Source organism: Podarcis gaigeae, assembly GCF_964106915.1.
Source record: "Podarcis gaigeae genome assembly, chromosome: 15".
Classification (NCBI taxonomy): domain Eukaryota; kingdom Metazoa; phylum Chordata; class Lepidosauria; order Squamata; family Lacertidae; genus Podarcis; species Podarcis gaigeae.
Window position 1 is genome coordinate 42394791 of NC_139692.1, and position 26669 is coordinate 42421459.

Below are 26669 nucleotides of genomic sequence, written 5' to 3' on the forward strand. Positions count from 1 at the left end.
CTTCTTTCTTGTAGTTTGGATCCATTGCTCCGTGTCCGCTTCTCTGGAGCAGCAGAAAACAACCTTTCTCCCTCCTCTATGTGACATCCTTTTATATATTTGAACATGGCTATCATATCACCCCTTAACCTCCTCTTCTCCAGGCTAAACATGCCCAGCTCCCTTAGCCGTTCCTCATAAGGCATCGTTTCCAGGCCTTTGACCATTTTGGTTGCCCTCCTCTGGACACGTTCCAGTTTGTCAGTGTCCTTCTTGAACTGTGGTGCCCAGAACTGGACACAGTACTCCAGGTGAGGTCTGACCAGAGCAGAATACAGTGGCACTATTACTTCCCTTGATCTAGATGCTATACTCCTATTGATGCAGCCCAGAATTGCATTGGCTTTTTTAGCTGCCGCGTCACACTGTTGGCTCATGTCAAGTTTGCGGTCAACCAAGACTCCTAGATCCTGTTCACATGTACTGCTCTCAAGCCAGGTGTCACCCATCTTGTATTTGTGCCTCTCATTTTTTTTGCCCAAGTGCATCAGTCCTGTGCATGTTTGCTGTGGCTGATGGAAGTTAATAGTTCAGCAACATCTAGAGAGCCAAAGGTTCACCCAACCTGGTTTGAAAGGGTCGATTCAGCTTTTCTAGCTGGGAACAGACAAGCCACCGAAGGAAACGCACACACGGAAGATGGACACAAATTCATAATATTTATATATATATATATATTTATATATTTTCAATCAAAACACAATTTAAATATGCTTCTTAAGTACATGAATACTTGGGCATGAGACAGTAAGGTGGTGGTACACAGTACCAAAAAACATATACACAGCTTTTTGCTTCTGGCAGACTGACAGGAGTGCCTTGCTAGATCAGATATTGCAACAGGAGGACGACGCCTGCTTCATCCATCAAGACTTTCAAAACGCTGGAGACAAATCGAGGGGGGGGGGTCTCCTACAAAGGATTTGGGTTGTCTGTGTGTGTGTTTTTTTAAATGTTTCTTTTGCACAGAGTCTTCAGGAAACAAAAGCAAAATGGAATTGAAAAGCAAACAAACTCTCCAAACAGAAAACATTTCAACCGGAGTGAAGACCTAAAGGAAAATACACATGAACACACAGACACACGGAGTGGACCCATTCCTGAGTACTCTGAATACTCTGGGGAAACTAGTCGCCTGCTGCAGAAATAATGGAAGCGTCCCTCCAGGTTGCATGAAGATCGCTTCCGATCCCCCTAAAGGATTGCAAGAAAATATAAGGACAAAGGCCTGCTGACTCAGAACTGGCAATTTAAAAAAAAAAAAGACTAGGAAACAGAAAACATTTTTAGTTCAACAGGAGCATTTGCAAAGCTTTAAAACAAAAAAGAGGGTACCCAGGACACAGAGATCATTCTTTTCTGCTTGCATTTCAGTCCTTGGCAGAAAATGCCCATTACAGGATGGGTGTGGAGCCCTGCCTTCTCAGGAGCAAGGAATGGGCTTGGCTGACTTAAGGGCCAAAGTGACAATGGAGAATTGGAAGTCGCTTGCAATCAACGCCCGCTGTCAATATTTTTTCCAGGACCGAGACAAACGTGAGAGAAGAGGTTCAGCTGCTACCGTATTCAGAACGCTTCAAGTAAAAAGAAAGAAAGAAAAACTCAAAATGGCTCCAGGATTCTTAAAAGACCGTTCGCTGTCAATAGCTCAGCCCTCTCTGACGGGTTAAGGTGCCCCGTGCCTTTCTGATTGCAGATTTTTCTCTAAAAAAAGAAAGCACAGCTAGGAACCTTCAGAGGAGGAAGAGACGGGGAAATCTATCCTCCAGTCCTTTCGATGTGAACTGTGCTCCAGTTCCAAGCCATTTGGAGGAGGAATCCTTCGCAGATGGAGCTGGCAAACCTTTTGCCAGAAACGTGTCTCTTTGACGGGGAATTTAGGGCGTATGTGCAGGAGAGAAGCAAACTGATTTGCGCTCAATGCAAGGAAGTCTTAGGCCCTCCTTCCCCCCAAAATCTCCTGAAAAAGTTTGTTCTGAAAGGAGGACACACATCAGTCTACAGTGCTTGGTTTCCTGCTGACTCTGTTTCAAAGGAGAAATCAGCCAACAGAGTTTTCATTTCCCCTGGGGTGGAGAGAGAAGGAACAGAATCCACTTGTATCTTCAGAGGCAGAAAAACCCAATGTCCCCTTGTTTGGAAAGGCTGAAGATCATAGCTGCGGGTGTGAGGAGAGAAAGAGAGAGAAAATGTTGGTTTGGTAGTACAGTGGTGGGTGGAAAAGACACTGGGGCTAGCAGACAGAAGTCTCAGGGTTTGCCCCAAACAATGGTTGCTTGGAGCAGGGGTGAGGGGCCCCAGATGTTGTTGGGACTTCAGTAATGATGGTGATGATGATGATGATGATGATAATGATAATAATAATCATACCACTCTGGGAGGCTCCCAACAGAATATTAAAAACACAAGACATTAAAAACTTCCCTAAACAGGGCTGCCTTCAGATGTCTTTTAAAAGTCAGATAGTTATTTATTTATTTCCTTGACATCTAATGGGAGGGTGTTCCACAGGGCGGGTGCCACTACTGAGAAGGCCCTCTGCCTGGTTCCCTTCTAACATTGAGGGGACTGCCAAAAGGCCCTCGGAGCTGGATCTCAGTGTCTGGGATGAGCGATGGGGGTGGAGACGCTCCTTCTGATATACTGGACCGAGGCCGTTTAGGGCTTTCAAGGTCAGCACCAACACTTTGAATTGTGCTCAGAAACGTACTGGGAGCCAATGTAAGTCTTTCAGGACTGGTATTATGCCCAGTGCTCAAGGATTATGGGAGTTGGAGTCCAGCAACATTCCAGAGGGTCCACAGACTTCCCCCATCCCTGGCCCAGCAGGAGGCAACTCTTGTGTACTTAAGGGGAATTGCAGGGAATTAAAATAGCGGCTAGATTATGGCGGCTAGATGGGGAACCTGCAGCCTTTCACAGGCATGCTGGCTGGGGCTGGGAGTTCAAATCTGGAGGACGCTGCCTTCACGAAGGCACAGCCATTAAAGAGCATGCAACCAGGGGAACACCCCCTTGTTACCTTTGTAATTTTTTCTACAGCTGGGTCAGGTTGTGCCTGGTGCATGACATCATTGACAATCATCTTTGCGATCCTCCAGGCCATCTCCTCTTGAGCCTGAAAAGCAGAAAAGCAGGCAACGCTTGGGCTTAGGAAATACGCAACCCAAAAATGGCAGGGTGGAGAAGAAACCAACACACCCACGCTGCAGTTATTGGCAACCAACTATGTTAGCAGCTTTGAGACTCCTTCGGGTAGTGATAAAGCGGGATATCAAATCCAAACTCTTCCTCCTCCTCCTCCTCTTCTTCTTCTTCCACTACTACTACTACTACCTAGGACAGCTGCAATCTTTTTTCCTCCCACCAAACAGCCAAGAGAATCCCAAGTATTCCAAATTTTGCAAGAGGAGATAGTAACATTCATAGAAGCAACCCTGCAGTCTGTGGACGCTGCCCTAATTATTGATACTTTTTGTTGCTGTTCTGAATTCCTGCCCCCGGCACAGAGCACCCGCTTCCCTCTGATATATTCCTTGAAGCCAGCTAAAAACAGAGAGACAGATAGACAAGACATCCACACACTTGGGATTTCTTCTGCAGCGTCTTAGCAAGAGGCTAGGAGATCTGAGGGGGGCCTTACCTCATCTGTGTTTCCTTGCACCCATTTCTTCATTGCTTGTGAAAACATGGACCCTGGATTGGGGGAATGAGAGACAGAAAGGCGATGCAGCAGCATGCAGGAGGAAACAGGTGTTATTCTAATAATAAAATGACACTCTGGCAAGTCCAGCATTCAAATTTGTTATGAAGGCAAACAGGCATCATAACTGAAGTTTGATTTTATAGTTTTAACTTATTTTTATTTTTTTGTATTGCACTTTTGTAAACAGCCTATACAGACCACTGAAGTTAGTGGTAAACAAATTGTTCCAATAACATATACTGATGAAAGGCAGGTTATACTTTATTTGATTTTTAAAAAATCTTCCCCGGTGGGGCTGCTCCAAAGAGCTGCTTCGTAAAGTGTTGAGGTTGTTTTGGCACCATCTCTTCAAAAGGTTTCAGGAGAAGACAGTGTACCTTTCGACTTCTTGACGTCGGGTTCCGGCTCGGACTCCCGGATGAACTGGCCCAGGTCGCTCACTCGCCCAAACGTCATTTTTCTGCAGCAGGAGTTGGCAGATGGAAAAAGAGAGAGAGAGGACCGGAGTCATGAGCTGTGGGGAGGAAGAGCCAGTCACAGCACAAGAAACCACCCTCCCGCCGCATTGCCCATCATTTCAGCTCAGGATTTGAAACACCTGAACAGGAGTGGGATCAGTGAAATCTCAGGGGCACTTCCCACAATGTTATTAACTCAGCAGTGATTTACAATTCTGGCTATGGGAAAGCGTTTTCTTTCTTTCTTTGGTTTTGCTACTTATATTTTACAAACAAGAATAAACTCTAAAAGAAAATAAAACAGCCCTCCCCCAACTTTCTAATGCAGAAAGCCACTGTTGAAATATCCACGTCGTACAGGTTAGTATATTCATGCCTAGATCCTTGAGGTGTCCTGTGTCTTAAGAAGTCCAAGTGAAAAGCTTCCTTTTTAAGATGCCGACTCTTGTTCTGGAGAATCCCCTTCTCACTCTCGCTCACTCCCATATAGCTGGTGTTTCTGAACACTCTGCTGCCCACCGGCACCACGAGGTCTGCACCTCACATCTCCAACCCGCTCCACAGGGATTTCTGCACCCTGTTTCTCTGCACCACCCTAGACCTCTTCATTCGCCCCCTTTTCTGGTTGCGCGTCTTCTTTAGATTTCTTGTCCTTGCACTCACTCATTAGTGTGGAGTTCTATAGGAAAAGTACGCAAGGCTTTTGCTCTCCCAGCAATACACACACACACACACACACAGAGAGAGAGAGAGAGAGAGAGAGAGAGAGAGAGACACACAGGAAAGCCTCAAAAACTGGTGGTAACATCCAACACTTTTGCGTCCAGGAGTGGAAGAAGAAGAAGAAGAAGAAGAGGAGGAGGAGGAGGAGGAGTTTGGATTTGATATCCCGCTTTATCACTACCCGAAGGAGTCTCAAAGCGGCTAACAATCTCCCTTCCCTTCCTCCCCCACAACAAACACTCTGTGAGGTGAGTGGGGCTGAGAGACTTCAGAGAAGTGTGACTGGCCCAAGGTCACCCAGCAGCTGCATGTGGAGGAGCGGGGAAGCGAACCCAATTCACCAGATTACGAGTCCACCGCTCTTAACCACTACACCACACTGGCTCTCAAGATAAATGAAGTCTTCATTTCGACTGCTTCATGAAGACTGCTTGCATTGCCCAAATTCCCTCTCCTCCTCCTTCTTATGATGGGCTCAGGCAGGTCTCAAATGTTGTCACAAAGAAGAAGGGAACGGGTTCAGGGCATTGTCTTGCCTCGGTAATGGATTGGAGGAGAGCCAATAAACTGAAGCTCAGTCCAGAAGACTGAGGGGACTGCTAGTGGGTTGGATGAGAGGTTTTCCTGATGGGGTTACACTCCCTCTGGAGGCGCGGGTATGCAGCTTGGTATTCCTGGATCAACTGGTGGAGCTTGAGGGTCAGGTGACCTCAGTGGCAAGGAATGCCTTCTACCAGCGAGCGGCCCAGCTGGGCAGGGATAGCCTAAGCCTGCTGTCTATATTCTCTGGTAACCTCTAGGTTAGATTACAGCTACAAAGTCAGCTCTAGGGAAAGAATCTGGAGTTTTTAAGGAAGCTGGGGGGGAAGCTGCTTTCATCATTGAAGGCCGAAGTACGAAAATGGCTGGGAATCGCAACATACTCCTGTTTCCCCACCCTCTGCTTCCTCGCAGCAAGAGTTCCGAAGGGATCTTACCCAGCGTATGTCCGTTGATACAGAGACTCCGGGTCCAGGCTGGCAGCATCGACAATTATTGCTTCGTCAAAGTTTTTCAGGATTTTTATATTTGCCTTTTTGAGGCCGGGCTGCAACAGAATTCCCAGGCATGATTAACTGACCCAGGGAGGAAGAGGAGAAGACGTTGGGGGTGGGAAGCAAGACAAGAGCTGATGCTTTAAGAACGGGCAGGGAGGAGGAAAATCCAGACAGGCCACGGACCCCACAGTCCATGATGGCTGCCCATTCCAAGAAAAAAACCCAAAGATGCAGAGGGATGTACACATGGCAGCAACATCCTTTTTTGTGAAGGCAGCCGCTAAGGTGCGGAACTCCCTCCCTGCACCTTGTTGCCAAATGATGCCCACGAAGGGCTTCCAAGAATTACAAAAGTGCTTCGCAAATTAACAAGCACAGTGGTACCTTGGTTCACAAATGCCTTGGTACTCAAACAACTTGGAACCCAAACACTGCAAACCTGGAAGTAAGTCTTCCAGTTTGCGAACTTTTTCGGAAGCCGAACGTGCTCCACTTTGAGTGTTATGCTGAGGTCTGTCTGTTTCTGCTATTTATTTTGTGTTTTTGTTTTAGCAGTTCTTTTTCGTTTTGTTTTTGTGACTGTGTGGAACCCAGTTCAGCTACTGATTGATTGATTGTGTGACTGCAGTACATTGCTTTCATTTTATGGCTCAATGGTCTCGTTAGATAGTAAAATTCATGTTAAATTGCTATTTTAGGGGTTGTTTTTAACAGTCTGGAACGGATTAATCCATTTTGCAATAGCGCACCTTGGTTTTGGAACGGACTTCCAGAATGGATAAAGTTTGAGAACCAAGGTACCACTGTAACGGCAGCTGTACTTTCTGCCACCCTCACCATCCCCTCGCTCAAGCAGTCCATTCTCTCTCTTGGCCTTTGCTAAGGACGGGGGGCAGGGAAGCAGGCTTCTGAGTGAGAGCTGATCAGACCCCAAGGAAGCGGGTGGTGGTTGTTTGTTTGGAGAGAGAGAGAGCGAGAAGCAGGCCACACACCTGGGAAGAAGAAGCCGTGCCGTCCAGGGAGCCCATGTGGGAGTCGTGGTCAGGAGGGCCGCCGTGGCCGTGAACAGTTGGGGCGATGCAGCCGCTGGCAAACTCATCTCCGCGGACCGAATGGATGAGGTCGTTCAAGTATTTGTAGTAAAGGTTGCTGGAGAGGAAGCTGGGAAGGAAAACCTGGAGGAGAGGGAAGACACCCCAGGGCACATTTAGAACCAGGAGGATGCAGCTCAGGGGGCCCTTCTGCAAGCAGAAGGTGTCAGGATCAACCCCCAGTATCTCCAAGGAAGAAAAGGATCAGGGAACAGCAGATGGGAAAGGAGCCTGTCTGCCCGAGAACCAGAAGATCTGCTGCCAGGCAGAGCAGAAGAACCTGGGCTTCTAAAACCAGCCCTTTGTTCAGAACAAGGAGGGCTGTAATCTTGCTGTTTTTTTAGAGGAAAGGCCTTAGCTCGGCAATAGAGCACCCGCTTTGCTGCAGTTTCAGGCCTGGCTTGCAAGATGAACATGACTGTTTTAATATCAACACCCAGTTTCAGAGATTTTCCTCCAAAAGATTAAAAAAGAGGGGTGGGGAGGGCAAGAGCCACTTCCTCACCTTCTCCATGGTGGTCCAGGCTTGCCGCAACGGAGTGGTGAAACAGTTGGGGAGCGGTCCTCCTTCCCTGCAAATGTTGGATTCTATTTCCAGTCTCACAGGGTCATCAAAACCTAGAGGATGAGTGGCTTGGAGGGAGAAGTACCTGCAGCCACAGAGGAGGACGAGGCAGAAAAGAACAAGAGAGGGGTGAAACAACAATGCTGAGTAGGGCTGGATATCACCAGAATGATATATCAATAATCACAATATTTGAAATAAGGAAGGAACTGTACAGTTTCATCCTTACTTCAGACATTGTGGTAGATTGTGATGTTTAACTGGTGATATTGTGAGGTTTTGCTGCTGATAACATCACAGTGTTTAGCTGGTGTCGCCTAGCCCTTACACGCATTGTGATTTGTGATATATTGCCAGCTCAAATATTATGAAACGATTATCACAATGTGAACTTCAAACCGGTTTTGGACAATATATTGATATATCGTCGCCCAGCCCTAATGCTGAGGAGGTGATGTTTCAAAAACGTCCGACTCCACACCTCTGACCCAATTGTAAAGTCCCTCTTTCACACCCAGGCAGAAGCAAAAAGCCCAATTTGCTAGCTGCTCAATTGCAGCTCAGCAACTGCCCCTCTCTTTCTCTCCCAGAGAACAGAAAAGGCCAGCTCTTGCTTTTGTTCCCTGAAGCGGAAGCCAAGGGAGTTAACTAAGCGCTCTCTCCCCAATCTCGCCAAGCCCATCCTGATGGAATGCTGTCACGTTTCCCCTTCCCGCCCCAGCAGTCACCATGAAGACTAGAAACTTGGAAACATTTTAAGCTTTGAGATTCTCTGGGTCCTGCCTTGCTGTGCCCAAAATATTTAATCTCTGCAGTCAGTTAAGGCGAAGGACTGAGGGTCTGAGGCTTGCTGGGTTAGAAATTGTCTTGATCAAGAGAAGAAAGCCAAGAAGGATGGCAAATTTCCAGGCATGGGACTCACTTGTCATATAAGATCATGGCGTCGTTCTGGGCCTCCTGCCCGTCGTACTGGCCCTCTTTGGCGGCCAGCTGAGACTGGAAGTTATCCGCCGCCAGCCAGAACTGCAAGATGTTAACGGCATCTTCTTTCTCCATGAACTGGGAAACAAAAGTAAAGTAGTGAGCAGGGATATTCTCCCAGTTTCTTCTAGGAGGTAGCTTGCTGCCGTAATCGTTTTAAAAATGTAGAAAGAAGACTTAAGGAAGGGAGGGGGAACTTTTGTCAACCCAAGGACCAATTTCAGCTCAGGGACCCTTTCGAGGGCCACTTGCTGGGGGTGGGTGGGGCCAGAAACACAAGGGAGTGGAGCAACAGACGTAGATTTTACCTTTGTGCAATTAGCTAGTTTCTACAGCCACCCACAGGGACGCGGGTGGCACTGTGGGTTAAACCACAGAGCCTAGGGCTTGCCGATCAGAAGGTCGGTGGTTCAAATCCCCGTGACGGGGTGAGCTCCCGTTGCTCGGTCCCTGCTCCTGCCAACCTAGCAGTTCAAAAGCACATCAAAGTGCAAGTAGATAAATAGGTACCGCTCTGTTGGGAAGGTAAACGGCGTTTCCGTGCGCTGCTCTGGTTTGCCAGAAGCAGCTTAGTCATCTGGCCACATGACCCGGAAGCTGTACGCCGGCTCCCTCAGCCAATACAGCGAGATGAGCGTCGCAACCCCAGAGTCGTCCACGACCGGACCTAACGGTCAGGGGTCCCTTTACCTTTACAGCCACCCACACCCTCTCTGTCCTATACATAGGGAAGCAAGAGGCATGTTAAGATTTCAAGGGCACATTTCCAGCCAGGCAAAACTATTCCAGGAGGGTGAAAGAAAGGGCCATTGAAGGGGTATGGACTGGGAAAAGTTCCAAGGGCCAGAGAGAAAGGCCTTTTGGCCCCCCTGGTCCTGAGGTTGTTTATCCCCGATTGACAGAACATTCTTCCGCTTGGCAGAACCATCACAATCCTTCACCATGAAGGGTAGAGAGATATTGTTTTAAAGAAACAAACAAGGGGGACATTCCACTGCGCCACCTTCGGAGCCAAAACCGAAACAATGGAAACCCCGGGACTTGAACCCCAAGCCGACAATCAAGGAAACCTGCTTGGCAGATCCAAGCGAGGGCACAGGAGGGGTGGGGGAGCCACACAAAAGGGTGCTCAGTAGCAGCCTGGGCTGCAGAGAGAAGAGGCCTCTACTATAAATATACTTGACATCTCTCCAGGGCTTTTTGCAACACTACTTCTTGACTTCTTGCTTAAAACAACCACGGCTGTTCAGCAGGTATTTAGCATCTAGGGGTGATTTTGCACTTTTCTAATGCCGAGTTGACAAGGACTCTATATTGGAGGAGAATGCATAAAGGAAAAAAAAACAGAAGACTCACACTATCTGATGCAACCTTGCTGCACCTCCTGTTCCCACCGCCTCTGATGGCTGATGGGAGCTGGAGGTCCTATAGCACCCAGAGGGGCCCAGGGTGGGGATTCGGCGTGGAGGGTGATAGCGGAAAGAAAGGATTCAACGTTCCCAGCCCCACCATGGCCTTTACAGGTGGCAAAGGCCCGATGAGTGCCCAAACAAGGCCTGAGGGCAGATGCCACGGCAACCCACTCCCACACGGCGGTTGGGGAAGCAAATCCAGCCAAATTGCTCCAGGCCACAGCAGTCAAGAGTGGCTCCTCTTCTACCTGGCAGAAACGGGGGGCAGAGCTCTGGCCGAGAAGAAAAGGGAGAAGCCACCTCACCTCGGAGAAATAGAAGAGGGCGGATTCGCAGAAGAGGATGTCGGCCAGGTAGACAGTCCCACTGGTCAGCACCTCAATCTGGTATTTGCAGAAGTGGTGGCTCCGCAAGAATTCGCTAAAGTGCCTGTCCGAGGGGGAGGGGGACACAGAGGGGGGGGGATCTCATTAGGAGCGGGGAGGAGGAGGAGGAAGAGACTCCAGCTCAGCAGTGTGCAAGGCGCCAAGGTGCACAGGAAGCTGGCTGGGCAGGATCAAGGCTGAAGTGTTGGGACTGGAGCCCTGAGGGTCTGGGATACAGCCCCTCACTGAATTCTAAATCCCACAATTGGATCCAAAGGGGAGGCTGACAAGAGAGCTCAGTCAGTGCATTGAGGAAGCCTTAAAAGCAGGCCAGATGCTGATTGAGCCCCACCTCAAACCCCCAGGGAAGTTTTGCTCTCTGGTCTGACCAATGGAGGGCTGCTGGGGGCTCCTTCAACCCCAGGACTGCCCCCCCCTCACCAGTTCTGCCCAGGGGCTTCTCCTTGGCTGCCCCACCTGGGAAGAGCAGTCAGGTGCTCAGAATATAAAGCACCCTACACTTATTGTTATTATTTTAAAAATAGGGTCAACTTACTCTTGTTCCATGGCATTAAACACTATCGACTGTGCCAAGACAAAGCAGTTTGGGTCCACCTGTCCGTCTTCCCCACAAATCTTTGCTGTAAGGTCAGCAGATCACATATCAAAGTTAGTGGCACTGTATGCATTCTGCGGTACGGACAGACAGTGCAGAAATGTATTAGTTGTGCATATCTATGGCAGAAATATAGAAGTGGTTGGAATACTTTATCTATTATTATCATTATCATTATTCTTCATTTATATCATCCCACTGTTTCCCCCGAACCAAGGACTCGAGGCAGCTCACAAAAATTAAAAACTAGATACAATACAGATAGCTAAAACCACAGGAAGGGTAATAAACTATATAGTAGTACCTCTAGATGCGAATGGGATCCGTTCCGGAGCCCCGTTCGCATCTAGAAGCAAACGTAACCCGTGTCCGCGCGTCTGTGCAGGTCATGTTTCGGCGCTTCTGCGCATGACATCATTTTGAGAGTCTGTACATGCGCAGAAGCGGCGAAACATGGAAGTAACGTGCTCCGTTACTTCCGGGTTGCCACGGAGCGCAACTCGAACGCGCTCATCTCGAAGCACATTCAACCCAAGGTATGACTATAATTAACTACTGAACTATTAAGAATTAAACTGTAACGGAATGAGAATGACGTAAAAACCAATCTGTTAAAATATAGATAGTAAAAACAGAGGAGCCCCATTGAAAGCTCTTTCCTTAAAAACAGTCAGTTCTGCAAAGCCTATGGGAATAAAACAGTCTTCACTTGCCAGCAGGACAACAAAGAAGGAGCGAGTCTGGCTTCTCTAGGGAGGGAGTTTCAAAGCCTGGGAGCAGCCACTGAAAAGGCCCTCTCCTACGTCCTCACCAAGCAGGTCTGTGAGGGTGGAGGGACTGAGAAAAGGGACTCCCCCAAAGCCTGGGTGGGTTCGTATGGGAGAATCTGGTCCTTCAGATAGCCTGGGCCCAAATCATAGTAAGGGTTGGACTATGATTGCAGCCTCTCTCAAAGAAATCCCCGGGGTTTGTCTCTCGGGAGCAATGAGACCACCATTTCTGAGGAAGACACACATGCCTGCTCCTTACCCACTATATCGTTTCTCATCAGCTCTGTGATTGGTATGGGTTTAGCAGCATCGGGAGAGATATATTTGGTAAAAATTGTAACTGCATCCTGTTCTATACCTAAAAAGAAAGGGGGAAAACAAGAGTGAAGGCAGTGGCATGATAAACACAAGGCGTGACTGGGTAGCAGTTGGACCAGCAAGCTCCTTTCCCCCCATAGAAATGGTTACTCAACATAGGAAGCTGCCTTGCACTGAGTCAGATCGCTGAGTTCATCTTCCTCAGTATGGTTTACACTGATTGGCAGCAACAGCAGCAGCTCCTCTCCAGGTTTTCGGGCATGGGCTCTTCCCCAGCCCTTACCTGGAGAAGCTGGAGATCGAACCAGGAACTTTGTGCATGCAAGTTTTGTACTCTTCCCCTAAAAGCAAAGTAAGGATCTAGTCCTCATGGTTCTGAATAAAATCATTGGCCTCTCCGGCTCATTACCGTCTGCACTGACTGGCAACAGCTCTCCAGGGTTTAAGACAAGGAAGTTAAGAGCTGCACACCTGGGTTTTATGCACCTGGCTGGAATTTTGGATTGGCAGTTTGGAAACAGCAAATACCCCCAGGTTGCATGGCAAGCTGACTTTCCAAATTAAGGAGCCTTTCAGAAGTGGTTTGGGATACCACCCCTTTCTAAAAACTACAGTCAGCAAACTTCCTGGATTACCAGTTTTCTCTTTCTATTGTTTCTGTTGGTAGCTCCTTGGGGCATGAGCCTATTGGTCTTACTTCTTATTCTTTAAATGCAGGAACCTATGGCTCTCTAGGTATTTCTTATTTACATCAGGTTGATCAGTGGTTTATTACAGATCAGGACCTTCTCGGTTGTGGTGCCCGCCCTGTGGAATACCCTCCCACCAGATGTCAAAGGAAAAAACAACCACCAGACTTTTAGGAGCCCTGTTTAGGAAAGCTTTTAATATCTGAAGGACTATTGTATTTTAATATTTTGTTGGAAGCCACCCAGAGTGGCTGGGGAAACCCAACCAGATGGGCGGGGTATAAATAATAAATTATTATTATTATTATTATTATTATTATTATTATTATTGATTCAAAGCATTTATGCCCCCCACTCTTTAGTTAGAAAGGCTCCCAGAGCAGCTCCCAGGCCAATGAAAACCAATGCAGTCCCCGGCGTACAATCTTAAAAAGACCTGGCACAAAAGGAAAAGGGGGTGGGGAAGGAAGAGGAAAAAAAAATCAAAGCAAGAACTCCTCAGTTTAGCAGCTTTCCTTCCTTACAGCGTCACTTATCATTTCCCAGCAGGACAGTGGCTAGATATTTCTGCACCCTGAGCAAGGTGTGTACAGATTCAGAAGATATACTGGCATTCACGGCCAGGAAGCACTTACCTTTCATGAGTTTTCCTGACAAGTCCTTTAGTGCAAAGGAGGGACTGTTTCTATTGGATAGGGAGACTTTGGAAGGGTCTTGGGGTTCCTCTGGAGCAGGACAGTCCTCTGCTCCGGACCCCCCAAGCCCCAGACGGGCCTTGCCAGCAGCAGCAGCAGCAGCAGCAGCACCACCACCACCTTGGCAAAGCAGCAAACGGTTCTGAAGGCTCAGCGCCTGGCCGTTCAGTTCGGCGGCCGACAGCCTGCTAGGCGAGGGCTGGGCCGGACCACAGTCCTCCAGGCGCCTGCTGAGCAACTCGGAGGAAGATGATGCCGACGCTGCGTTCTCCAGCTGCTTGGAGGAAGGGGAGACCGGCTCAGCCAAGGAGCTGTGCTTGACGGTGTTCAGGCTGTGTGCTCTGATGCGGGACCACGTGGTGGAGTGGAAGCTCTCCGCCTCCAGCCAGAAGCGGACCAGGTGCTCCATGCGGCGCAGCTCCATGAACTGGATGAAGTAGGGGAGGCCGACGGCGTCCCGGAGGACTTGCTCAAGCGTCTTGGAAAGGCTGGATTTGGTCTCTTGAGCCTGATAATCCAGACAGGATCGGCCTAAAGGAGAGGCAGGCGGGGGGGGGGGGGGAATAGAAAAGAAAGATGCTTCTAGGTCAGAGGCTGCGTGTGGGGGGAAGACTTAAGGTCCATGAATAACCATAGTTTAGAGGTCCCGGGCCCTAAGGAAGTCGGATTATCCTCCACCGGGGCCAGGGCCTTCTCAGTGATGGCTCCGACCTGGTGGAATGCTCTGTCCCATGAGACCAGAGCCCTGCAGGATTTAACTTCCTTCCGCAGGGCCTGTAATTCCGCCTGGCCTTTAATTTGAATTCAGCCTGATCTTTTATTCCCCTTCCTTCCCTCCCCCTCCCCTTTTTATGAAGATTACCCGCTCTGGGATCCCACAGCTAATTTTCCCCTGGTCTCCTTGCTGGTCCAAATAGCACTTAGCCAGCTAGCCCTGCTGATCATCTAATGTCTATTGGATGGATTTCCCCCCTAAATTGATTTTTGAATTTATTGTTATTCACGATTTATACTGTATTTTATGCTGTTTTTTGTTGCATCAATTAAGTGTTTTAAATTTGTTGTTAGCTGCCCTGAGCCTGGTTTTCTGAACCGAGAAGGGTGGGGTATAAATAAAAAATTATTATTATTTATTGTAATTTATTATCTACCCTTCATCCTAATGTCCCAGGGTGGGTGACAACATTAAAGGACAATATTAAAACAGTTTAAAACAACCTACAATCATAAAAAGAAGGTGGGTGCTAAGAATGACAACCTCAAGTGTCATAGAAGGAGGCCCTCTGGCAGCCCCCCCCCAAAGCTTCAGAGGGTGATAGAACGACCAAGAGGACCCCCTCTGTTGATCTTGGCACCTGGCAGGGGCTGTAGGGAAGGTGGTGGTCTTTCAGGTGTTTGGGAGCCCAAGTCATTTGTATAACAGATATTGGACCATCACTGTGCAGGGCTGCTTTACATCAAGCCTCACCACAACCTGCAGATGATTTGAACCACAACTTCCATCAGCTCCAGTCAGCACGGCCATATGTTGTAGTCCAGAACATCTGGAGGGCACAATGTTGGCAAAGGCTGCTTTGCAGAGTTAAAGGGCAGCTCCTTGCAGTCTGCAACAGAGCCACCTGCCCCCTGCTGCTTCTTGCTTACAAATAAAACCACTTCAGTCTGCCAAGTGGTTTGTTTTTTTAGTTGACACACCACCTGGTGTAAAATGAGGACTTAGGGCTATCACTGCTAAATAACCAAAATGTGTACAATTAATCGGCTTAAGTGTCTTTTAATCAATTGACCAAATTGGCATCTGAGTAAAAACAGTAAGCAAAAAATACGTCCCCCTCTTTCTCTCTCTGTGCATGTGAGAGATAGGGAAAGGTCCCTTCTGAAATAGAGGCTGCCATTTGCAGATTTTGGAGGTATTTGTGCTAACACAGTATAATTTGTTTTTAAAGAACCTGTCCAATTAATTAATCAGGGCACCTTTTTTAAAAAAATCAACTGACTAATCTATTGATGCCGAGGTCACACCATTAAGGCATTTAAGTTTAAATCTTCCTTAACTAAGTAATACTACAAAAACCTCCCTATAGGATCCTTTTGCGACACAGCAGCGGAAGGCGAGATAAATCTACAAGTGAATGGACCTTATACTCATCTTACGGAGGAAAAGGCCACTTAAGATTTCCTTGCTCATCCCTGATGGCGTAGCTTTGAAAAAGAACCTAGACCGGGGCATCCTTAGCCCTTGCCAATTGCAGCCAAATCAACCACCTACAGCTGGAATGGCTGGAACTGTACAGCTCTGCCATCCCTGAGCATTGGGGCTGCAGCTAACGAGAGATAGCAGCCTGAGAACATGTGAAAAGCCACAGGTTCCCCATTCACGCCAAGGAAAGGTGCCCCTGCTCTCCAGATCAATCAATCAATCCTTTATTAGGCATAGCAAACCACACATTATAAATCAAACACCGTATACAGATTGTGGAAAATATGAATTCAGTATAACAATTTGAATAAATAAAACAGTATAACATCACCGACCATTCAAGAACCACTAAATCTCTCTATAATGGCCCAGTCTTTCCACATGGACAGCACTCAAAAATTTAGCCACTATTAAAGTGATTTGATCATTCCTGTCTGAGAGCACGTCCTGAACCGCTGGCAGCATAGAACCGAGCCTGTTAGATTGTAAGGCCAAATCACAAGAAAAGAAAATATGCTCCAACGTATCAGGTTCCTGCCGACCACATTTGCAGACACACTCTGTTTCTGGGAGAGCTAAATATCTTCCTCTTACGATCATCGAGGGAAACATATTAAATCTGGCTAGCATAAACAGTCTGCACAGTTCATGATTCTTCAGATTTGTTAGGTAACCCTTTTGAAAATCTCTACCCAAAGGGAGATTTAAATAGAGAGGGTGCTCTCCAGATGTCCACCAAGGAAGAAGCCGCGGCTTACCAAGATCTCCAAAGTGCGCAGCCTCCATGTGGCTGGGCTGCTTTTTAAGAGCCGCTGTGCGGCTGCTTGAGGACTCCATGTTGGCAGAGATGGCGTTGATGGCCACATGGCTTGGTCCGGCGGCCTCCAGCAAGGCATGGTTCCGGGTGCTTCTCTGCGGGGAATGTACTGGCACTGCAGCTGGAAGAGGAAGGAAAAGGGGAGGAAAAGGAAGGCACTGGGTTGCTGGGGTTTTTTGGCCATGTACCGCACCAGAAAGGGCACCTTGTTCAGCACTGTGCCAAAAGCCCACCCCAAACTACATCCACGTGGTTTAAATCAGAGACGGGGAACCTGTAGCCTTCCAGATATTGAGTCCAGCTCCCATCATCCCATAACTTTGGTCGTGCTGGACAGGACTGATGAAAGCTGGATCCAAAAATTTCTGGGCAGCCTGGTTTGAGCAAATGCTAGTTAACACACAGTATGGAAACCAGTTTCTTCAATGAACAGAAGAAGTGTTTCTTGAGTCAGACTGCAATGCACGTAATTGTTTAATGCAGGAATGGCTGACTTTGATGGAAAGTACGATAAAATGCTTTAGATAATGAGCATAAAAGCAAGCCAGCCACCTCAGGGGGTCAGGTGGGGAGCAAACTGTTGCAGCTTGGAGAGCCAGGTGCCAAAGAACTCACTGTAAACATGCCCTGATGCAAGTCACAAGGACTTCAGGAGCAGGGGAAAGGAGGCCCAGGGACCAAATGCAGCCCTTGAGACTCGCCCTCCTTTGCACCCTTCTTGGGTGCTTTTGCCTGACTGGGACAGAGTGTCCTTCCACTCTGAAAATGCTTCTCTGCTTGCTTGGACAGAGAGAAAAGGGTGTTCTGAGTGTGTGCAGAAACTAGCCTACTGTACAAAGCTCATAATTTATTTTGTTGCTCTGCCCACTTTTGCCTCTGGCACCACCTGACAAGCATGCGGCCCCTGGAAGCGAGAGCAGAAGAAAATGCGGCCCTCGGGCTGCAAAATGCTCCCAACCTCTGATGTAGTTAAACATAAGACAGAGAGTGAAATCAGTAAGGCAACTGCAATGTTTTAACAGGCAGAAGGGGAGCACATTAAAGTTGTGCCAATTTGTCAAAGATAAGCAACAGAAGCAGAGAAAATACTGTTCGGCTCAGCTCTATCCTCCCGTCCCCGACAGCAAAAGCAACAAACACACACACCAACACACAGATTGCTTGCGGAAAGCAGTAAAAAGGCTGTGCTGATGACACAGAATCACTGAAAAATAGAAAGAGACCCCGGATAACGGGGCTTAGGGTACCCAATTAAGGCTAATCCTCCTAATCTTTGAGAATTACCAACATTTTGAAGGAACTCAATGCTGAGTAAACACAAAAAGACGGGAATTTTCGGTACTGGAGAGCGGGAAGAGCTTTAAGTTCCAATGTGATTTGAGAAGCCGGGCAAAGGAGCCTTCTTGCTGAACACTGTTTGGCACTGCAATGGGTCTGGATTCTGCAAACAATGTGCCAAGAGGGAGGGGAATAGGAATTTCTGAGGCGTTTGTTCAGGGTTGCCTACTGGGGACCTGAATCCAGTCCTGGAGCAATTTACAAAGGTCATTCAGCTTTTGCAGTAAGAAGATTGCCCATTGCTACACACTTGCAAATTCCGAGGAATAAGAATGCTCCATATTTTTTTATTACAGGATCGAAAGAGATGAAAAGGGATGCAAAATATAGATGTCGATATTTATGTCTTGTGTTCTCTGCAGGTAGGAAAGGTGTCAGTCCTGGAGGGCGCTCACAAACGCTTGCGGGTGCTGGCACCAGGCCTGGATCCAGAGCCAGGGAAGTCTTAGTGCAAAATTCACTGTAGAATCTGCCCATTCAAGTTCGTTTGCATGGCAGCACACTCATCTGGCACTCAGGCAACTCAGCCTGCTGCCTGCCAGATCTTTTGGACCACTGCTCCCGTCAGCATCAGACTACCACGTTGGCTGGCGCTGATGGGAACTATAGTTCAAACTGCACAGAGGGGAAGGCTAACTTGGGGGACTGGGTGACCTCAAAGGAGAGAGGCAGGCCACCCCTGCTATACAACCCTCTTGCTAAGATCAGGTGGGTGCCTTCACTATTTCCAAGACATGGAACTAATTGGTCTTACTTGGTCTTAAACTCTGTAGATTCTGTCTCTATTTTGAGCATCTTACTATGCCTTATTGCTTTTAACGTCTGTTGGTTTTATTAGTATTTTCTTACAAATATTTTATACTACTTCATGTAAACTACTGAAAGAGATCCCCCCCCCCCGTTAAGTAGTACAGTGGTACCTCGCAAGACGAATGCCTCGTAAGACGAAAAACTCGCAAGACGAAAGAGTTTTTCGTTTTTTGAGTTGCTTCGCAAAACGAATTTCCCCATGGGCTTGCTTCGCAAGACGAAAACGTCTTGCGAGTTTGTTTCCTTTTTCTTTTTCAATGCATTCCTATGGGAATCCGTGCTTTGCAAGATGAAAAATCCGCAAGGCGAAAAAAACCCGCAGAACAAATTAATTTCGTCTTGCGAGGTACCACTGTATATAAATTTGGTTACATAAAGAAAGATAAAGGCTATTTCCATATAAAACTCCCTGTCTTTTTTTTCTGCAATAAACTAACCTGGGTACCCCTCTAGACACTGGGACCTAGTTGACCGGGCCTAGTTGACATCACCCTTCCTTCTCTTCAGAAATTCGAGAAACGGGCACTTACCTTTAATTGCTTTCACTTCGGTTACCTTCTCGTGCTCTTTGCCCTTCACTGCAAGACAAAAGAACATGCAGTGAGGCCCAGTGGCTTTCGCAGAAAAGTCAAGCCTGCCCTTCGGGAAAGGATGCTGAGTCTTCCAAGCTGTCCCAGAATGTGTCAAGGCGCTGGCTCATTTAGTCAAGCGTTGTCTGAGGGGCACAAGGTCCTAGGTTGGGGTCCTTCAGATGTTATTGGATTTCCAACTCCCATCATCCTTGTCTATGACCAGGCTGGCTGGGCCTGATGGGAATGGGGAGTTCAGCAGCGTCCAAAGGGTACCTGCTCAGAAAAGCCTGGTCCGGACTGTGCATATTAACCTGGGCGGTGGGCAGTCCTCCTGGCAAAAGGCTGGAATCAATGGCCTTTTAGCCCCTTCCTAGATTCAATACAGTCAAACCTTGGTTGTCGAACGTAATCTGTTCCGGAAGACCGTTCGACTTCCGAAACATTCAACAACCAAGGATCAAAGGGCAGTCGGCAAAGTCAATGGAGAAAAAATAAAAGCTCCCTGGAAGCCGTTCGTCCTCTGAAAATCATTTCAAAACTGGAGCAGTTACTTGCAGATTTCCGGCATTCAGGAACCGAAACGTTCCAAAGCGGGGGTGTTTGGGAGCCGAAGTTTGACTATACTAAATCAAAGGAGATAGTAAAGAGCCCAACTCCGGTCTTTTGTGGAGCCCCCACCCATGTTTTGGACTACAACTCCCATCAGCAGTCTGGCCTACCCTTATTTCGAAATGTGCCCTGTTTTACTACAGCTTTCCTCTTTCAAAAAGCCTTCTAAGTGGAGATTTGTATCACATTTCATATCTTTATTGGATTTGAAACTGATTTTACAGGTGTAAAGGTTGTTGGTTTTTAATTGTTTTATATGTAATTGATCATTTGTTTATATTTTCCAACTGTCTTACAACGAGAAGATCATAATCCTTTCCCCCCACCATTAAATAACTGAGGGAGCAGGAAAGGAGAAAAAAATAAAACAGTTACTGTCCTGAGATTATACCAGTGTATAAGCAGAATTCAAACGTCTGAAATGCTTCAAGCACATTTTCTCCATTATCCTTACAACAGCCCTGCAAGGCAGGCAAATGCCAGCCACAAATTGCGGGGAGAGAGTGGGATCTAGAAGAAGAAGGGCTTGTGTGCTGCCACCTGTCAACCTCAGATCTCCCTTTAGCCATGACACAGATGTGCCAAATTGCAGCTCCTTCTCCTTGCCACTCAGCAGCTCCAGTTCTTGTATACATGAGCAGCATCTGTCTACTCTCTCATTCAACACACACCACTTTGTTCTTTGAACATTTCAATGCATGTGCTTCTCAGATGAATGGAGCACTGGAAGCGATACTGAAGCAATGTTTTGCAGAGCGGCTGGTGATAATTGCCTCCACGGAAAATAGGCACGAGCCAAACAATGTGAAAACAGGAAAGATAGATAATTGCTTCAAAAGGAAGAGTTACACTAATTAGCCAAACAAAAATATTTGCTGCTGCCTTATTTTGCGGCAGAAAGGAGGTATCCTTCAGAAGTTTAATAACTTAATCTTTAATACATCCAATCTGAGCCTTGGTCCAAAAGAGGAGGCTTTAAAAGAGGAGAAGTAAGCTCATCCACACACAATCTGAGAAGCACAAGGATTTCTCAGGCAATGATTTAACAAGACTGGCTCTCTAGTTAAAGTTCACCACAGGAAATTCACTAATTTTTACAAGACCACCTGAAGCACTCGCTGTGTTCATTTTATAAACTGGTACAGACACTTTCTTGCCATTTGGACTCAAATGGAGGAAGGCTGTTGTGCTTGATGCTAGGCTAACAGGTACTCCCTTCCCTCCCCATAACATAGGAAGCTGACTTATCCTGAGTCAGACCATTGGTCCATCTAGCTCATTATCATCTACACTGACTGGCAGCAGCTGCCCATGATTTCAGGCAGGGAATCTATCCCAGCTGTGCCTGGAGATGCTGGGAACTGAACCTGGGACCTTCCGCATGCAAAGCAGTTGCTCTGACACAGAGCTCCAATTCACGCATGCTTCAGCAATGTCGTAGCCATGTGTTTCCCACAGAAGCAGGAGAAAGGAAGCTACACAGGAAAAAACAGCAAAATATGGCATGTACCATATTTTTCGCTCTATAAGACTCACTTCCCCCTCCTAAAAAGTAAGGGGAAATGTGTGTGCGACTGATGGAGTGAATGCAGGCTTTGCGTTGCTTTTGCTGAAGCCAGGAGAGTAAGAAGGATCGATTCCTCTTGCTCTTCTGGCTTTGCTTCGCTGGAGAGGTGCTGCACATCTTTCCCTCTCTGCGCAGCGCCCCTTCAGCAAAGTGGGAGGAAAAATGGAAGGGGCTCCACTTCTCCTGCCGCTTTGCTGAAGGGGCGCTGTGCAGAGAGCGCGAGAGCTGTGCGGTGCCTCTTCAGTGCTGAAGAGGCGCAGCACATAGAGGGAAATCTGCGAAGCGTCCCTTCAGCGAAGCGGGAGGAGAAACGGAGCCCCTTCTGTTTCTCCTCCCGCTTTGCTGGAGGGGCGCTGAGCAGAGAGGGAGAGAACATTTTTTTTCTTGTTCTCCTTCTCTAGAACTAGGTGCATCTTATGGTCGGGTGCGTCTTATAGAGCGAAAAATACGGTATGTGTATTACATAAGTCCGCAAAAGTCATCGCCCTTTGCTGATTCTTACTAGCTGCCTGACTGCAGGCACAAATTGTTACACATTTGTAGCTCTAGAGACACAACGCTGCCTAGTTACCTGGAGGGGTCTGATAATCACCACAGGCTACCAGACAAACCGTGTTAGAAACAGATATGGAAGCTAGGAGCTAAATGGCACCTTAAACCGAGGTTAAGGGCGCAACAACGGAATGTGCAGGCGTGCTTTTTTATAACAAGAATACAAAGCTGAAAATAAATGAACTGCAGATAAAATATTATGTTCATTTTTCACATGATTTAGTCCTAGCCCACCCCCCTAATATTCTTAAGAGGGTCTCTTCTCCAGTCTTCAGAGAGCAGCTGGAAGTGGGGAGGCAGTAAAAGGTCCTCCTTTCCTTCCACTCTGCAGTTTTAATCTGAAATCTTAGGCGCAGTACTGTACCCAGAGCGCAGAAACTGTTTGTGCTAATGAAATTCCCTGTCACAAAACGTGCCTAGAACAATGGGAGTTTCGAACACTGCAGAAAGGGACTGTTGGTGAGCCTCGTGTTGCGAGGGGAAGGGAAATAATTTGATACAGGCCTGCAGTTTTCACTGGCAGAAACATTTTGAGTGTGGTATTTCAGCAGCATGGTAATCTCTTGCCAGGCTGAATTCTTTAAGTGAAGGAGTAAGCATACTTGTGAATCCCGCCGACTCCTTTGTAGGCTAGCCTCCTCTAACCTGGTGCCCTCCAGATGTTTTGAAATATAACTCCCATCGGTCTGGCTGGGGCTGAAGGGAGTTGTTGCCCTAAACATTCGGTTTGATCAGCTGGCCTCAGAAACGCACATTGTGGGTATCTGGAAATATCTTCCAGACTTCATGCGCTGGAAATATCACGTTTGGCCCTTGGCAATCAGTGGCATCACAGGAAATACGTAAAAAGCCTCTCTGGCCTCGGTGCATTTACACCTCCACACTATCTTGTGAATTCCACTTGTTAAAATAACTGGAATGCTTGTTCATCTAGCAGACAGCTTACTCACTCTCTTGATTCTCAGTGGCCCAGTTTGGTGAGCTGCAACCTCCCGCCGAAAGAGGACAAGCAAGGCTGACAGGCGCATCCTTGCTGTATGAAATGCAGCGCTTTCACAGGGCTTTGCATAATTCATTGGTAAGTGCAGACTTGTACAGCCGGCTTAAAGGAGGAGGCAGATCTAGGGAATAGATTTTGCAAGTATGCATGAAATTCAAAACATTTACCGCCACTCAGGCCAAGTTTGAACTAGGTGCCATTCAGTGCAAGAACTGCATTTCCATCAACTTCCTTTAATTGCTGTGGTTGTTTCAGATTGCCTTCAAAGGGTGGTCTGAAACAAACACCAGGAGAACCAGTGTGGTGTAGTCTTTAAGACCTGGGTTCAAATCCTCACTAAGCCATGAAGCTCACTGGGTGACCTTGGGCAGGTCATTTTCTCTCTCAGCCTGACCAACCTCACAGGGCCGTTGTGAGGATGAAAGAGGGGGGGAGGGGGCTGCTTTATACTGAGTTGGATCACTGGCCTACTTAGCTCAGCACTGTCTGCACTGAATGGCAGTGGCTCTCCAGGGTCCCAGGCAGAGGAGTCTTTCCCGGCTTAAACTGGAGATACTGGAAATGGTATTCAGAATCTTCTTCATGCAAAGCAAATGCATTAATTATCACTTATCAGACTTGTTAGTCACTTGTTACCCAACCATCTCCGAGTGACTTACAACACATTTAGGAACATAAACACACCATCCCATTGAAAGAATTCATACTAAACACCTACAGTTAATATTATATTTACACATATAATGCACAGACAAATAAAGAACAGCGCACAACATCATCTCTGTCCGTCAAAAGCCTTGGAAAATAGGCAAGCATTTATTTGCCTGGTGCCAAAAATCTCTCAATGGAAATACGAGGCAGACCTCATAGGGGAGAGCGTTCCACAGATGGGAATAAGTCCTGCTTTTTGTCACCACCCTCTGAACCTCCTCACAAGAGCATCTAGAGAAAGGCCTCTGAAGATGATCAGAGGGTTCTGGTAGGTTCGTGACTGTGACCTAAACATTGCAGCCCCTTTTCTGAATGGACTTGCCAAGGCCCTGAACTTTCATCCAGAACATGCGCTCAGCTCCCCACCTTCCTTGATTTCCGTGGGCTGTTTCTTCCAATAACTGCTTGAAACAACTCAGCCAAGTGTGCAGTTTTTCCATCTGCATCCTGATCCAATGGTAGCTTACATTATTGATTGATTGATTATTTATTCATTCGTTCATTAAATTTGTTAGTCACTTTATCTTGCCTGAGGCAAGATTGGTTATAACCAAACAGCCAAACCAAACCAACAATAAACCTCACATAGTTTCCCTCCCGCTTTTCTGTCTTCAAAACAACCCTGCAAAGGTTAAGACAGTGACTACCCAACATCACCTAGTAAGTGCCATGGATGCATAAGGATTCAAACTCGGGTCCTCCCACATCCCGATTACTATTCCACACTGGCTTTCTTCCTTGCTTCCCCTCTGGAGATGCTTCCACGTAACTTCCTTCTAACTGCTAACTTGGTGCCGGGAACACAAACTTCACTTACGTCACCAACTTAGCTTGCCTGCGTTTCTGGTTACACCTGAATATTTCTGTTATCAGCACCAGCCTCACGCACGAGGGAATTACTAAGCAGGAACACAGAGGTCAGTTACATTTCAACACAATAAAGATGGTACTGCAAGGAAACCTAGGAGGCATCCAACTAAGTTAAGACCATTAATTTGAAAAGGTTCACTCTATGACCTCACTATCTTTTAGAATCATCAAATAAGGCGCTGGCAGGGAACTGTTGTGAACCACCACTAGGTAGCCACAGACACTCGTTCTACAAAATCTCCATGTAGCATGAATGCCTGCTGTAGGCAGAAAATGTCTGCAAGCCTGGTTACCTGTGGTGGGTAGAAATTACTTCCAGGTGACCAGGCTGGCAACGTGTGTTCTCTTCTCCCTCTCCTTTTATGCCGTTCATATCCAATAGGCACGTGGGAGCAGGAAGGATCTAAACGTCTCTGCAGGCCACCAAGCTTCATGGATTTATTAGCAAAGCTGGGTTGGCATGTTGGTCCCAAAGAAGATAGGAAGCTTAACTTTCCTGGGTGCGTCCCTAAAGCCACTAGGGTTGTGGAGCTACTAAGAGTTCCCACTGATTCAGAAAGTAATCTGAAGGCTCACTTCCTTGCAGATGTCCACAATGCAGTCAGCAGAATTTCTACTAGATTTAGCACAGCAGTATTACATCATACTGAAAACCACAGGCTGCTTATAGATATACTTAGATAGACAAAGAATAGGTGGTCTTTTCCTTTACTGCCCACACATATCAGTGAAGAACTATTCAAGTTTCCAGGGTTTTTCAGCAATTTTCTGCTATAGATAGGGTAGTAGTGAAACTCAAAAACTATCACTCCCCAACTTAAAATCTCATTTTGGACAATAGGAAAACAAATGAAATAGGGCTTCTTAATGCTCACTGAGCGTCACTTCCATAATCATCAGGCAGTTGGCATGCTTCCTTAGTCATTCCAGAATACAGGTGTTCAAAACTTCACACAGTCACTTCTGGCTGCTGGTTTACATTTTTCAAAACCCAATTATCTGGAGAGGCTCAACCGATGCCAGTTTTGGAATCATTTCAGCACCAGGAAAAGGCCTTTTAAAGATCACTTAACTCTTTTTAAAAAAACTTATTTTAAATCTACGATTGTATTACTGTTGATCTTTCTATTTTAATTTTTATTGCTATTGTAAGCTGCTCAGAGAACATTGTTACTGGGCAGAATATAGATACATATATAAATTAAAAGAAAAGCAAACTTTTTTTTAAGCTCCTCGATCTAAGGAATCTCCCTACAATGCCTCGCAGTTTTTTAATTTTGGCAACCCTGTTCTTTGTCTTCCAAAGTTTCCAGAAAAGCCCCAAATGGTACCTGGTAGTTACTGTCCAGCATTTTTCCTCTGCTGATGCATTCCTAAAGGTAAAACAACTGTGTACTCAGGATAATTTGGGGTAACATGAACCTTACACGGAACTTCTCTCTATATCTTAACTTTAAAACTTCCTGCTTCTCTGCCCAGGAAAGGAAGTGGCATAACATGGTCACTATCAACCTGCCAGAGCAGTACTGATTTTTTGCCCCACCCTGTATTGTCCTCTGAGTTTCTCAGCCTGTAGAGGAGGAAGGCTGGGTGACCTGAAAGATTCCTTAAAAAAAAAAGGAAGTATCACAACTTACTCACCTTCTTTACAGAAGGAGTTTTCAACCAGTGTACTTTGGCACCCTGGGGTGCCTTGAATGATTGCCGGGGTGCTGCAAACAACATTGGCCTCTGATCCTCTTTCTTTCCCTCCCTTCTCTGATGCCCTCTCGTGTCTCTGCCTCCCAAAGGCTTGCATAGCTTTTTGTTGCAGCAGCCCTAGCTATAAGCTCCCCAGGTGAATGGTGCCTCTGGAGCTGGCCAGTGGGTGCCGGTTGCCAGAAGCTGAGGCAGCCTCAGAGTAAGCAAGCAGGCAGGCGAGGGAGCCCAGCCAGCTAGACCACCAGCCCTTGCTATTAGGAATGGACAGACAAGTGGGAGGCTGGGCAGGCAGGTGGACAGACAGGCACCATGCTGGCCTTTCTTGCGCTTACTGTGTGCAAGGCCTGCTTGGGAGCTGAGTGCCCAGTGCTGAAGGGGAGCCTTTCCACCATGTAGGCCCCGCAGCACCAACCGCTGCCTCCTAAGGTGAGTACGGTCCTGGTCTCATGTTCACCTT

General features: G+C 47.1%; 1 protein-coding gene across 1 annotated transcript in view; it reads right to left on the reverse strand.

Annotated features, from left to right (window-relative positions):
- Window positions 1-693: 693 nt before the first annotated feature.
- AKAP10 (A-kinase anchoring protein 10) overlaps window positions 694-26669 on the reverse strand; it is a 30238-nt gene continuing 4262 nt past the window's right edge. Inside the window, exons 2-15 of the mRNA XM_083715178.1 lie at window positions 19161-19208; window positions 16424-16603; window positions 13406-13996; window positions 12023-12121; window positions 10934-11018; window positions 10318-10441; window positions 8542-8678; window positions 7560-7704; window positions 6956-7138; window positions 5904-6013; window positions 4123-4205; window positions 3683-3735; window positions 3062-3157; window positions 694-2197 (exon numbers count right to left, since the gene is read on the reverse strand). Coding sequence (XP_083571304.1) covers window positions 2192-2197; window positions 3062-3157; window positions 3683-3735; window positions 4123-4205; window positions 5904-6013; window positions 6956-7138; window positions 7560-7704; window positions 8542-8678; window positions 10318-10441; window positions 10934-11018; window positions 12023-12121; window positions 13406-13996; window positions 16424-16603; window positions 19161-19208 — 1940 coding nt within the window. The 3' untranslated portion in view covers window positions 694-2191. The remainder of the gene's footprint in view (window positions 2198-3061; window positions 3158-3682; window positions 3736-4122; window positions 4206-5903; window positions 6014-6955; window positions 7139-7559; window positions 7705-8541; window positions 8679-10317; window positions 10442-10933; window positions 11019-12022; window positions 12122-13405; window positions 13997-16423; window positions 16604-19160; window positions 19209-26669) is intronic.